Source organism: Metopolophium dirhodum, chromosome 1 (genome assembly GCF_019925205.1).
Source record: "Metopolophium dirhodum isolate CAU chromosome 1, ASM1992520v1, whole genome shotgun sequence".
In the NCBI taxonomy this organism is placed as follows: Eukaryota; Metazoa; Arthropoda; class Insecta; order Hemiptera; family Aphididae; genus Metopolophium; species Metopolophium dirhodum.
The window spans coordinates 152,728,989-152,740,989 of NC_083560.1; the positions used below are offsets into that span (position 1 = coordinate 152,728,989).

Consider the following 12,001-nt stretch of genomic DNA (forward strand, 5'->3'; position numbering starts at 1 on the left):
ATTATTAGCGTTACATTATTATTTAACAATATAAATAAATATACAAGACTGGCACGCACGCCCGCGTGGCCGCGTCAACTCCTTATTGACAGTCTGCTATGAGTGTCACAACTCACAGTTACCTACTATAGTTATTTAAACGATTTAAACGATTTAATTGTTTCATGTCTGTGGATTGCTTTCCACAATTCCGCATTGTTATCTTGTTGTTGCAGCATATTACGAGTGTATTTAAATTGTTGTTTTTTTTGTAATTTTTATTTGCCTTACGGTTTGAACTAAAATGAGTACCAAATTAAAAAGTGGTTCAGAAAAACGGCGCCTAAAAGATCAAAAAATGCTAGTTAAAGCCGGTTCTGATCCCAAACAAAAGAAGTTATCATTTTCAAAGGAAGTCGAAATCACAAATGTCAACTCAAACGATTTCTCTGGTTTTTCAAATGAAGACAAAGTTACCATTTCGTCTGAATCAGAAGTAGGTATAATTATTAATTAAATATTATATGATATAATATTAAAATTTATTTACACAAATATGTATTTATTAGAAGAAACAAGACACAGATACAATTTGTGAACCAGATTTACCAGTTGTTTCTGATCAAAACAAATACATTTGTACTTCAACTGTGAACATCGAAAAGTGTATACAGGAAACAATATATGAAGTTAAAGAATCTACTATCCGGGAATCTAGTTCAACTTCTGTTTTTGGTAATGTTGCATTTTAATTTTTTATCATGCTAGATCATAAAAATTCAGTAGAAATAAAATTGCCTTTCTTAAAAAATCATACAATTCTGTGTTCAAAATAAAAAAAAAACACTATAATTACTACAAAAGTACCTATTATTATTATCAAAAAATATTTTGAATTTTTTACTTGTATATCATTTATTCTTTGCTTTAACTTAATGCATATAACTTAGCTAGTTAATTACTAAGTTCTCATGAAGACTGTTTTTATATTACTATTTACCATTGTTTTGAAGATAAAAACATGACAAATTACGTACGTAATTAAATATTATTACAAATACACACTTACATACTTTTATGTTACCCATGTAAAAGTATTAAAACATAGTTGATTACATTGTTAAATTTAAGTTTTTAACAGTTGTTTTACAATATTAATAATTCACTTACAAGTGTCATTTTAAATTTTTGCCCAACCTTATGTCTAAAATAATAGTAACCATAGTAAAGTAAATTTTAATTAATTTAAAAATAAAATAAAATTGTCTTAAAAATAATATGTGCATCAAAATTTAATTTTCAAAAAGGTATGTCATACTGCCACTCTCTCCTATATTATTTAATTAATGTAAGACTTGTAGATGTAAATATTTTAAAATTTTTATTACAATATTTTAGGTGATCATCCAGTGGCATCAACTAGTGAGAATGTTCATAATTCAGATTTGGTTAATTGTGTAGATGATTTGGATCTTGATGTTATTTCTAATAAATGTGTATCTGATACAATATTTAATGAAGGTAAGAGTAAAATTTGCAATTTTTATAATGATAAATTCATCTATATACAAACATAATATTATTATTTTTTGTTTCCAGAACTTAATGCTAAATATTTCAAAAAACCAGATAAACATAATATGATTCAATATTGGCTTTTCCACCCCCATCAACCAGAAACAAACATTCCATTTACTGCCTTGAAAACATATTTTCGAAAAGATGGAGGAAGACGAATGTGGGTTTCATATAACCATGGAAATTCATCATTACATTGTTGTATATGTTTGGCATATGGAGATGGCAGTGGTAGATTTACAGTTGGTGTTATGAAATGGACACATATATATTTACGAATTGAAGAACATGAAGCATCACTAACTCATAAACAAAATGTTGATGCTCACATTCTGATGAAAAACTGTTCTTCTGTTGATTCACTTATTAAATATGGTCTGAGTTCGATAAGAAAAAAAGAAATTGAAAATAATAGACAGATATTATTAAGAATCATTGAAATCATAAAGTTAATAGGTAAACGTGGACTCAGTTATCGCGGTAAAAAATGTGAGGCAGCTTATACATTAAATAACAGCAACTTGGATCATGGTAACTTTTTGGAAATGGTACTTCTCGTTAGTAAATTTGATCCTATACTTCAAGGGCATTTAGATATTGTAATTAAAAAGAGTGCAACTATACATAACTCTGGATCTAAACAAGGTGGTGGTTTCGTTACATTCTTGTCTAAAACTACTGTTAATTACATAACTGATGCAGTATCACAACTGATCAAATCTGCTATTACCAAAGAACTTAAAAAAGCCGTAATATATTCAGTTCAATTGGATACTACACAGGATATCACTGTTATAGACCAATGTTCAGTTATCGTTAGGTATGTAGTTGGTACAAAAATACATGAACGCTTAATAGGAATGATTAAATGCACCTCGAGCAAAGGCATTGATTTTGTCAATTTATTATTAAATACTTTGAAACAAATGGGTATTAATCCAAAATACAGTGTTGGAAATTCAACGGATGGAGCTGCAAATATGCAAGGTGTGTATAATGGATTTTCTACAAAATTGAACAATATAACATTAACACAAACACATATCTGGTGTTATGCTCACGTGTTGAACCTTGTTATTTGTGATGTAACAAACAAAATTTTACAAGGTGTAAGTTTATTTGGACTTTTAAATGGATGTGCTGTTTTTCTAAAAGAATCCTATAGTCGAATGGATGTATGGCGTTCAAAAGGTACAAGACAAAGGATATGTACAATAGGAGAAACGAGATGGTGGTCAAAAGATACAGCGTTAACCAAAGTTTTTGGTTACTTTAATAATCCCGATAACTGTTTATTTGTTGAATTAATAACTTCATTAGAAGAAATTTGTGAAAATACAAATATTAAACCAGAAGCACGACTAAAGGCTAGTGGTTTTATGGAAGGACTGTGTAAATACGAAACAATTTTAACAGCACAAATATATTTAAGAATTTTTAATAAAACCACACCTTTATCCTAATACCTTCAAGGTTATGGTGTTAATTTAGTTTCTGCCCACCAAATGGTAACTCAAACTCTTAATGATTTGAAAAAAATTGATTGTGATTTTCCCAGCATCAAGCAAGCTGCTGATAATTTTTTGACATGGGCAAACAGTAAATTAAAAACAGTAGAAAACACCTCTATCCAAATCCATGACAGTATAAGATCATTTCGACCAAGAAAAAAATCGAAGCAATTTTCTTATGAATCAACTGATAACCCAATCGAAGATCCATTGCATTCGTATACAGTAAATGTGCATAATATAATATTTGACTCAGTTATCCAAAGTATTGTAGAACGTTTTGAAAAGCACAAACATTTATATGCTGACTTCAATTGTTTGGATCCAAATAATTTTTGTATTGATGAACCTCTACCAGAAGATTCACTAAAAAGTATCCATTTAAAGATTGTACCATTTATGCCAGATTTGTCTCATGTACAGCTTTGTCAAGAGTATAATGACTAAATGATCAATATAAGGAATATATTGAATTAATTTCAGATGGAGAAGATAATGGTTTGTATGCTTAAATTATAAGTCTATTGGTTATGTCTTCAGTTTACCTATAACATTTTTATTCTTTACAGAACAAAATTATATGGATAATGAAAGATGCTCTCATAATTCTGATGAAACAAAGGAAAAGTGCTGCGTTGTTTGTTGTTTTAGCGTAATAGTTAATTATAATTTATTTAGTAATGCTTACCCAGTTCTGTATTTTACATATAAATTGTTACTTACATTTTCAATCACTCAAGTAGGATGTGAACGTAGTTTTTCAAAACTTAAGTATGTTAAAAATTATTTAAGAAATTCAATGTCACAAGAAAATTTAGAAAGTTTTATGTTAATGTGTGTTGAAAAAGAAATGTTAACTGAAATTAACCCTAATGATATAATTGATAAGGTGGCTGCACATAGTGAAATATTAAAAAAAAAATTAATATATTAATTTCTACCTAATAAAAAATGTTGCCAGAATTGCAGCATACTATTATTTTTTTTAACATCCTCAAACAGTGTACACAAAATGACAAAATTTGATTAGTAATTGTACTGCGAGCGAAGCGAGTAAAAAATTTTTGGGCCCTTCCGTTCGGGGCCCGGGCCCGCTTGAATTAATTTCCCGGTAACATAAAATAGCCCTACCGCCCCTGGATCGGAGCAATGAGAATGTATTGATTTTACAATGGTCTATATGACGTGTGTTTTTTTATTATTATTTATGAAAGTATCGTTAATAGGTGGTTGCTGTCTACAAAATACTTCATGTTTTATGTCCAAGTAACTGTAAAATTTTAGTTTCTGAGCGAAGCGATGAATGTATTGATTTTACAATGATGTGTGTTTTTTTTTTTATTTTTGTGTCTGTCATCACCTATTAGGACAGTAAAAGTGCTTGGATTTTCTTCAACAGTAACTTTTCTGATAGGAAAGTGAATCTAGTTGGTCAGTAGTTTTCAAAAGCGACGTGAAAAACAAATGAAAAATTAAGGAAAAACGGGAATTTTTACACAAAATCTGTTATCGAGAAAATCGATTTTGGTTTTTGGTGTTACTCTAAAGGCTCGGTCAAACAGAGAGCGGGCTGCCATGGTCTACGGGTACGCTGACCGCGGCAGGCAGCGGTCGGTTGTATTATTTTACAGTGCCCACGCGGGCAGACCGCTTTCTGTTTGACTGAGCCTTAAAACAAATAACCGTAGGGACATTAAATTTTGACTGAATGTTTATATTAGCATTTTCTATACACCATAAATTTTTGAAAATATTTTGACTCTATTTGAGCTGTTTACGGACATTGTCAGTTTTCAATTTTTTTAGTTGTTTTTCTATAAATATCAATAAAATTTTATTTGTTTGGTAAAAAAGCGTAAATATTAAATATAAGGCTCCTGATATATCGTTCTAATAGCAGTTGAAAAATATTAAAAATACATATGAACAATTATTTTTTATAAGCATTTAAAGTTCAAATTTTGAAAACATTTATCAAATTTATAATTTATTAATTATTTTGTAGTTAAAAATGTATAAAATGTTTAACTTTTATGGCTAAGGATTGAAAATTTAAAACAAGGCTCCACGTAAATAGGTTATATATAAATTACTTTATTCACAATAATATCATCAAATATACTTGGTAATATCATAGGCTGACTGACCGTTTTCGCTTAGAATCGTTTTTCTTCTCCAATTATATTATATCATCGAATTCAAATTTGACACCATCCATTACAGTGACCCACTTATAACCTACTGTACAGCAAAGCGACATCCACTTATCCACCTTTTTATTTTTCTCTCTATGTTGAATTAGAATTTTCTATAAACCATACAATTTTTAAAATATTTTAAATCATGTTGAACTATTTATAGGCATATGGATATGACATTTTCAATTGTCATTACTTCTTTTTTAATTTATGGCGATAAAAAAATACCTATTTGATTGGTCGAAAAACTCGAAAATGTAATAAAGGTTCATTGTAAGTTTTTGTTAGTGGAAATTAAAAAAATAGTTGAGATCATTCATAGATTTTTTATGAGAGTTTGAAGTTTAAATTTTTACATCATTAGATATTCACCCGATTTTTCGTCTAGCGATTTTCCTATTTTGTTGTAATTCAAAAACAAATAATTTTAGGTACTTGAAATTTACACCAATAATATAGAAACACTGTTTTTTTTATATAGTTTATTAGTATAACAATGAATATTTATTTATTACAGGGAAATTTGCCAAAAAATATATGAGTAATATACAAAGAATAAGAGATAATACTTTTAACAGAAGGAAGAGATTATTCTCGTCAGAATAAAGCGACCAAAAACGAAATTCGTTGGGTCTGTCCCTGTCCCTACTTATTCTGGATAACCGTATATGGTCATCTCGCGGCCTCGTCACGCGCTTGCACCCGGTAGGAAGTTGAACATATTTATGTCGCATGCACTTAGTGAAATCGCTCATTTCATGAAGTGGATGTCCACTTCATGAAATGTATCCATTTAGTGAAAATGACGTTTTACTACACTATATGGACAATTTGTTGACCTTTTCATGAAGTGGATGAAATTTTTTCCACATTCTGTAATAATATTACTATTTATATATACGAGTATTTTTGTTATTGGGTTATTGTACGATTTGCACTAGGTAATTGTGTATAATATGATGATAATTAAATAATATAATATAGGTAACCATAAATAATGAATTATAAAAATTAAATTAAAAGTTTTCTTAAACTTTATTTTACATTTTATTATTTATTTTAACATGGTTCAGAGTTATGGCAACAACTATTGCACAAAATTTTTTTTTTAAACCGGCACATCTTGATGTTTGACATGGGCTTTTCGATTTACATGAACAAGAAGAAAAGCCTTGTCCACCTGTTGTGACTTTAACAGTCTCTCGAACAGTTAGCTCTTTGTCCAATAAAACCTCGTCACTCGTTAAAAACTTCTCACATTTTTTTAAGCAATCTCCTCCATACCATCCTTTAATCATTCCATGTTTAGTCCCTAGCTTATACAGGTTATTCTTTTTGTCAACAACTAAACATAAAATATTTGGTGGATCTGTAGGCCCTCTGTCGACTTTTGGAACAGCCATTACCACGCAATCGTTAATTTCGAGGTTTGGAACAGCTGCATGACTAGTCTAAAAAAGTGTATTATAATAATATTTTTATTTTATTTTTAAAATAATTGTGTTATTCAAAAATTTACCTGTAACATTTTTTCAGCAAATTTTTTAATGCCATCAGAGCCTTTTTTTCGTATCATTTTAATCTGTTCTTTTTTTATGTATAGTTTACACATAATTGATCCAGCTCCATCTTGATTTTCAACTTCATGTATGTCAATTTCACATGTATGACATGTATAATAACTGCTGAGCATTGTACATTTTCTTCATTTTCTTCAATTTCTTCAATTTCTTGAAATTTCTTCATATTATACACAATTACCTAGTGCAAATCGTACAATAACCCAATATCAAAAATACTCGTATATATAAATAGTAATATTACAGAATGTGGATAAAATGAATTTCATCCACTTCATGAAAAGGTCAACAAATTGTCCATATTATAGTGTAGTAAAACATCATTTTCACTAAATGGATACATTTCATGAAGTGGACATCCACTTCATGAAATGAGCGATTTCACCAAGTGGATGCGACATATATATGCCGTTATTGTACACGCGCGGTGCTTTATTCCATAACACTCACGATTTATATGGACATTTTATGCGAGTTATTTATATAAGTAGTCATATATAGATTGACGCACGCCGTTCATGGTCACGCGATCGATATTCGTTTGTACTACTACACACGCAGCGCATCTGCTAGTTTTATTACTAATGTACTAACTAGTTTTATTATTAACGTAATTATTACGCGGCGCTTACTATATACGATTACTTTGATCTACACTTTGATCTACCGCCTAATAGGTTTTATTTTTAGATAAATGGTTAAACAGTCACAGCTCGCTACACCTCACCGCCCTTTCAAAGGTTTTTGTAGGGCTACAATTTGTAGAACTACAAAAAGCTTTAAAATTAGAAAACTTTACACAGACAATACATTTTACATAGATAATGTTTACAATGTTTTTACATAATTCAGTACATTCAATACATTTAGTACATAGATAAAATGGTTAATTATTGTCTTATTATGACAATTTACATGATAATAATTAATAGTTACATTTTTTATTATTTTTTTTTTGATTACTCGATTAAAGTATTACAATTGATTAGATTGACACAATTATATTTTTGTTACTTAACATGATATATAACTTAAATACAATAAAAATTGTTATTAGTAATATGATTACAATAATATGATTAAAAATGATAAAATTATGATTAAAATAATAATACAATAGTTATACAATTTCAATATAATAATTTAATTCATGTTATTATACAATCATTCTATCCATTGTTGTTATTTTTTCATGCGTTATATACGTTTCAAGATTTTTTAAGAACATTTTCGGGTGTTCGTCGTCTTCCCCACTAAAATTCGGCATTGTTATGTCTATATTATTAGTTCTTTGTGTTGTCTCTTCCGATCTGATATTATTCATGACTCTCAAGTCTTTTTCATGTTTCGCTGTCTCGATTGTTAACTTGGAGTCTGTGTCATTTATCAATTGCCTTAGTGCTGTAATCTGTTGATTTTGTTGTTCTTGTTTTTCGTTCTGATCTGTAATAAGACTTTTTAACTCTGCCAATGCTGTATTTTGCTGCTCTATTGTTCCTCGTAATTGTTGTATTGCATCCTCCATTAGTTGGATTTGCTCGGTGTTATTTCTCACCATCGTGATTACTTGTTTTGTTAATCTCGGTGTCGTGGACGTCGAGCCACTAGTTGGGCGCCAGTTGATATGGTGCGTCCGAGTGGACGACCCGCGTCGTGAATAAAGAACAACGATTGTGTTTACGGTAATCAATTCTCTCTATTGCTATGTGAATAAATAATGATATTTATAATAATGGGACGAGTAAAGCGTCTGATTTGTGCCAGACTTTAATTAAGTGGGCGGCACAATCGGTGGTGCTTGGGTGCTGGTCGGGCGACTGCCGGACCCTATCCATAGGCGCAACTAGACCTGCAATTTAAGGGGTGCTAAAATTTAGTATACCTTGGTAACCCGTGGGGGGCTTCCCCCACCAACACACAACTTCAAAGCTATTAACAACATGCTTTTATAACTCAACTTCATATTTATATTAATTTATATGATAACACATTTGATATTTTGATAATGATTAATATTAAGGAACAATCACTAAAAACATTATAATTAATAATTAATTACAATAACTAATAACAACTATTTAGATAACATATTATAATCTATTATTTTAAAACAATTTTCCTGGTTTTTGTGTTATATCTATCTAACACTGTTTCCGTTTGTATTTTATTTGATAAATCCCTCTCAATATTTAAAATTGACAAGTCACTAAAGCGCTGCTGCAACATACTTGTTCTTAGCCAATTTTTGATACGTCTCATACTAGAAAAACTACGTTCACAAGTTGCAGAACTTATTGGGATTGTAATTGCAATTTGAAGTAGCTTATACAAGTTAGGAAAAGCTTCTTTATTTATTTTTCCTTTAATGTCATCAAAATTGAAATCTGGTGGCAAACAGTTTTTGAAAACCATCATTTCAGCTTTTAATAAATCGATTGAAACTTTTGTCACATTCTGAAATTGAATAGTAAAAATAATAAAAATATTAAAGTTATAGTAACTTAAACTACACTACTGAAAAAAAAATTGAATTCAATATTGAAATTGTATTTAATATTATATCAATTTTACTTTATAGTTATTTATGAACTCTAAGCTTCCTTCATAGTTCATATTCATAAAATTATCAACGGAGCAAGCCATAGATAAACTTTCTTCAGAGAACCTATATTTTAAATTAACGATTATAGAATCAATTATTGGATAGTATAAATTTTGTCTCCAATAGTCTTCAACAGATTGTGTAATATTTGGTTCATTTTCTTCTCCAGTTGTTAATTGTAAGTAAAAATTGTTCAAAGATTTCGGTTGAGTTCTTATCCGTTTTCTTCCTAATCATTAAATACATTTTTTATTAGTAACTTAAAATTAAATTACTGTTATATGTATTTAAATTTTGATTTTTGTGAACATGAATTTTGTTTTGATGGTATTGTTAATTAATAATTATTACATATGAATGTCTAAGAAATGTATTTCACACATAAAGTTAAAACTTATTTAAGAAAAACCTTTAGATTTTACAAAGGTTTACAGTTAATCTAATATTTACCTTTGTGTGGTACTTCAAGGGTTATATCATTCTCTTCAGCTAAAGATGTAATTTTTTGCCAAAATGTAGAAAATTCAATGTCAGAACGTAATTTTTCAATACTTTGTATACTTCCATTGATAATGCTTTTTGCTTTTCCTAAAGTGGCATTTTTAGATTGTAATGTGACACTTATTATATTAATGATACCAAGAATGTCTTTCAATAGAGTAACTCCAATAAAAAAAGCACAGTTTTGTATTTGACCGAGAATACCTAAAATTATAATTAAGAAAAAAATTCAACAATTAAAAATAATATATCAAATTATAATTACATTACATAATTTTTTTTCAATTACCGATAGCTTCAATAGCATCTTTGTCCACTTGTGCTTCAACTTCATTCTTTAAAAATTCTAATATTGATGAGTAATTTTTTATCATCGACTCGCAATTTTTATAGCGACATACCCATCTTGTATCGCATATCCTGAGAACATTTCCTTTTTTTAAACCTAGTTTAGATTGAACTTCAATGAGTTTAGCATTGTTGGATGGTCGAGAGAAATGAACATAAACCATTTCTAAAGTATTAAAAATACTTCGAGCTCTCTATAAATGTTAATACAGATTATATAATTATATGATAAAAATTTTATTATTTTACTACAGGTATAGCCGTATAGGCATTCTGTTAAAAATACTTCAATGAATTATTGTTTGATTATTATTTTATTATTATTATTATTATTTTTATTATCTTAAACTAATTAATACCTTTATTCCTTTACACATATCCACAACAATCAAATTTAATCTGTGTGCCATACAGTGTGTGTATATGGCACATGGAAATTGTTGTTTAATTTTTGCCTGGACACCTCCAAGGTGTCCAGCCATTACGCTGGCACCATCATAAGACTGAGCAACAATATTTAATGTATTGATATTAATACTTAAATTTTGAAAACAATTAAAAACAGCAGAAATAATATGGTTGGCAGTTTGTCCATTAGAAACATCTATGAATTGCAAAAATCTTTCACGTGCCTCAAGACCAACAGCATACCGCACACATACAGATAACTGTTCTTCTTTATGGGACCTGTGGACAAATATATATTTACATTTAAAAAATATTAATTTGATCAAAATATAGGTATATATGACTATTATAAATATTACAATGGTGAAATATATTGTACCTGGCTTCATCAACCATAAGTGCAAAATTCCCAGAAACAACAATTTCCTCAACAATAATTTCTTTAATTAGGTCAGCACTTATTTTAATAATTTCGTCCTGCACTTTCCAACTGGTATGGTTAATTTTATTCTCATATACATTTTTCAAATCTGGCATGAACTTTGAAAATACCATATGGCACATTTCCTTATAATTACCTAAAATTGTATTTATATTATTACAAGAAAATATTAATTTTATTAATAAATAATAACATTATAAATGTACCTTGATTTAAAGAATCTAAATTTTCATTATGTCCTCTAAATGCTATGCCTTGCTTAGCAAGGTATAACACAACATCAATTAAACTAGACATGTATTTGCGATTAATTTCAACTTGTTTTTTATGAGCGCTAGATAGTTGTGTCACAACAGATCCTGTCTTTAAACTACTTTTATATGCACACATTTTTGATAAATTAGTCAAATGAGTACTGGTAGAAGAATGTTTTTTTGATTTTACAAGAAACTGAAAAAAATGTGGTCGATTATATTAATCATGATACAAATTTAGTATTCAATACTAACGTCTAACACACTAAGTTATTCTAGCGAAGTTTAAGTTTTTGAATAATTTTTATTTTTTAATTATTTTATTTGTAAAAATACATATACTATTACACTTCAAAATAAACTACTTACCTTTTGCTAATTATTGAACCCAGATTTAATCCATATATTTTCACCTGAATTTTCTGAACCGAAAGTTCGGCAAACAAAGCAGAATGCAGCGTTACGCTGAACACTGTATTCTAGCCAATCACATTCATTGTACCATTGGCTTCGAAACGATCTTTGTTGTGTTCCAAATTTAATTTTTTTATATTCCTAATTAATAAATAATAATAAAATTAATCAGAAAAATATTAAACA

The 12,001-nt window shown here is 28.8% G+C and overlaps 3 protein-coding genes across 3 annotated transcripts; 1 reads left to right on the forward strand and 2 right to left on the reverse strand.

The window, feature by feature from the left end:
- The first annotated feature begins 283 nt into the window (after positions 1-283).
- Positions 284-5,872, forward strand: LOC132933392 (uncharacterized). The gene is made up of 8 exons (XM_060999685.1): positions 284-475; positions 549-714; positions 1,378-1,500; positions 1,579-2,949; positions 3,049-3,441; positions 3,552-3,566; positions 3,638-3,970; positions 5,784-5,872. Exons 1-8 carry the CDS (start codon positions 284-286, stop codon positions 5,870-5,872), a joined length of 2,682 nt encoding a protein of 893 aa, XP_060855668.1.
- A 2,818-nt stretch (positions 5,873-8,690) lies between these two features.
- LOC132935373 (uncharacterized) lies at positions 8,691-10,576 on the reverse strand. The gene is made up of 4 exons (XM_061001906.1): positions 10,239-10,576; positions 9,899-10,153; positions 9,418-9,677; positions 8,691-9,300 (listed from the first exon to the last, which is right to left on the reverse strand). The coding sequence occupies exons 1-4, from the start codon at positions 10,459-10,461 to the stop codon at positions 8,947-8,949; spliced, it is 1,092 nt and encodes a 363-aa protein (XP_060857889.1). The 5' UTR covers positions 10,462-10,576; the 3' UTR covers positions 8,691-8,946.
- On the reverse strand, positions 10,489-11,743 carry LOC132935374 (zinc finger MYM-type protein 1-like). The gene is made up of 3 exons (XM_061001907.1): positions 11,354-11,743; positions 11,085-11,283; positions 10,489-10,984 (listed from the first exon to the last, which is right to left on the reverse strand). Exons 1-3 carry the CDS (start codon positions 11,535-11,537, stop codon positions 10,636-10,638), a joined length of 732 nt encoding a protein of 243 aa, XP_060857890.1. The 5' UTR covers positions 11,538-11,743; the 3' UTR covers positions 10,489-10,635.
- Between the last annotated feature and the right edge of the window lie 258 nt (positions 11,744-12,001).

Coding starts and splice junctions, on each gene's coding strand:
- LOC132933392 (XM_060999685.1), top strand. CDS start 284: ATGAGTACCAAATTAAAAAGTGGTTCAGAAAAACGGCGCCTAAAAGAT. Junction 1,501..1,578: donor TGATACAATATTTAATGAAG/GTAAGAGTAAAA, acceptor TTTTGTTTCCAG/AACTTAATGCTAAATATTTC. Junction 2,950..3,048: donor TGGTTTTATGGAAGGACTGT/GTAAATACGAAA, acceptor GTGTTAATTTAG/TTTCTGCCCACCAAATGGTA.
- LOC132935373 (XM_061001906.1), bottom strand. CDS start 10,461: ATGGTTTATGTTCATTTCTCTCGACCATCCAACAATGCTAAACTCATT. Junction 10,154..10,238: donor AGATGCTATTGAAGCTATCG/GTAATTGAAAAA, acceptor TTATAATTTTAG/GTATTCTCGGTCAAATACAA. Junction 9,678..9,898: donor CCTTGAAGTACCACACAAAG/GTAAATATTAGA, acceptor TTTAATGATTAG/GAAGAAAACGGATAAGAACT.
- LOC132935374 (XM_061001907.1), bottom strand. CDS start 11,537: ATGTGTGCATATAAAAGTAGTTTAAAGACAGGATCTGTTGTGACACAA. Junction 11,284..11,353: donor TTTAGATTCTTTAAATCAAG/GTACATTTATAA, acceptor ATACAATTTTAG/GTAATTATAAGGAAATGTGC. Junction 10,985..11,084: donor CTTATGGTTGATGAAGCCAG/GTACAATATATT, acceptor ATTTGTCCACAG/GTCCCATAAAGAAGAACAGT.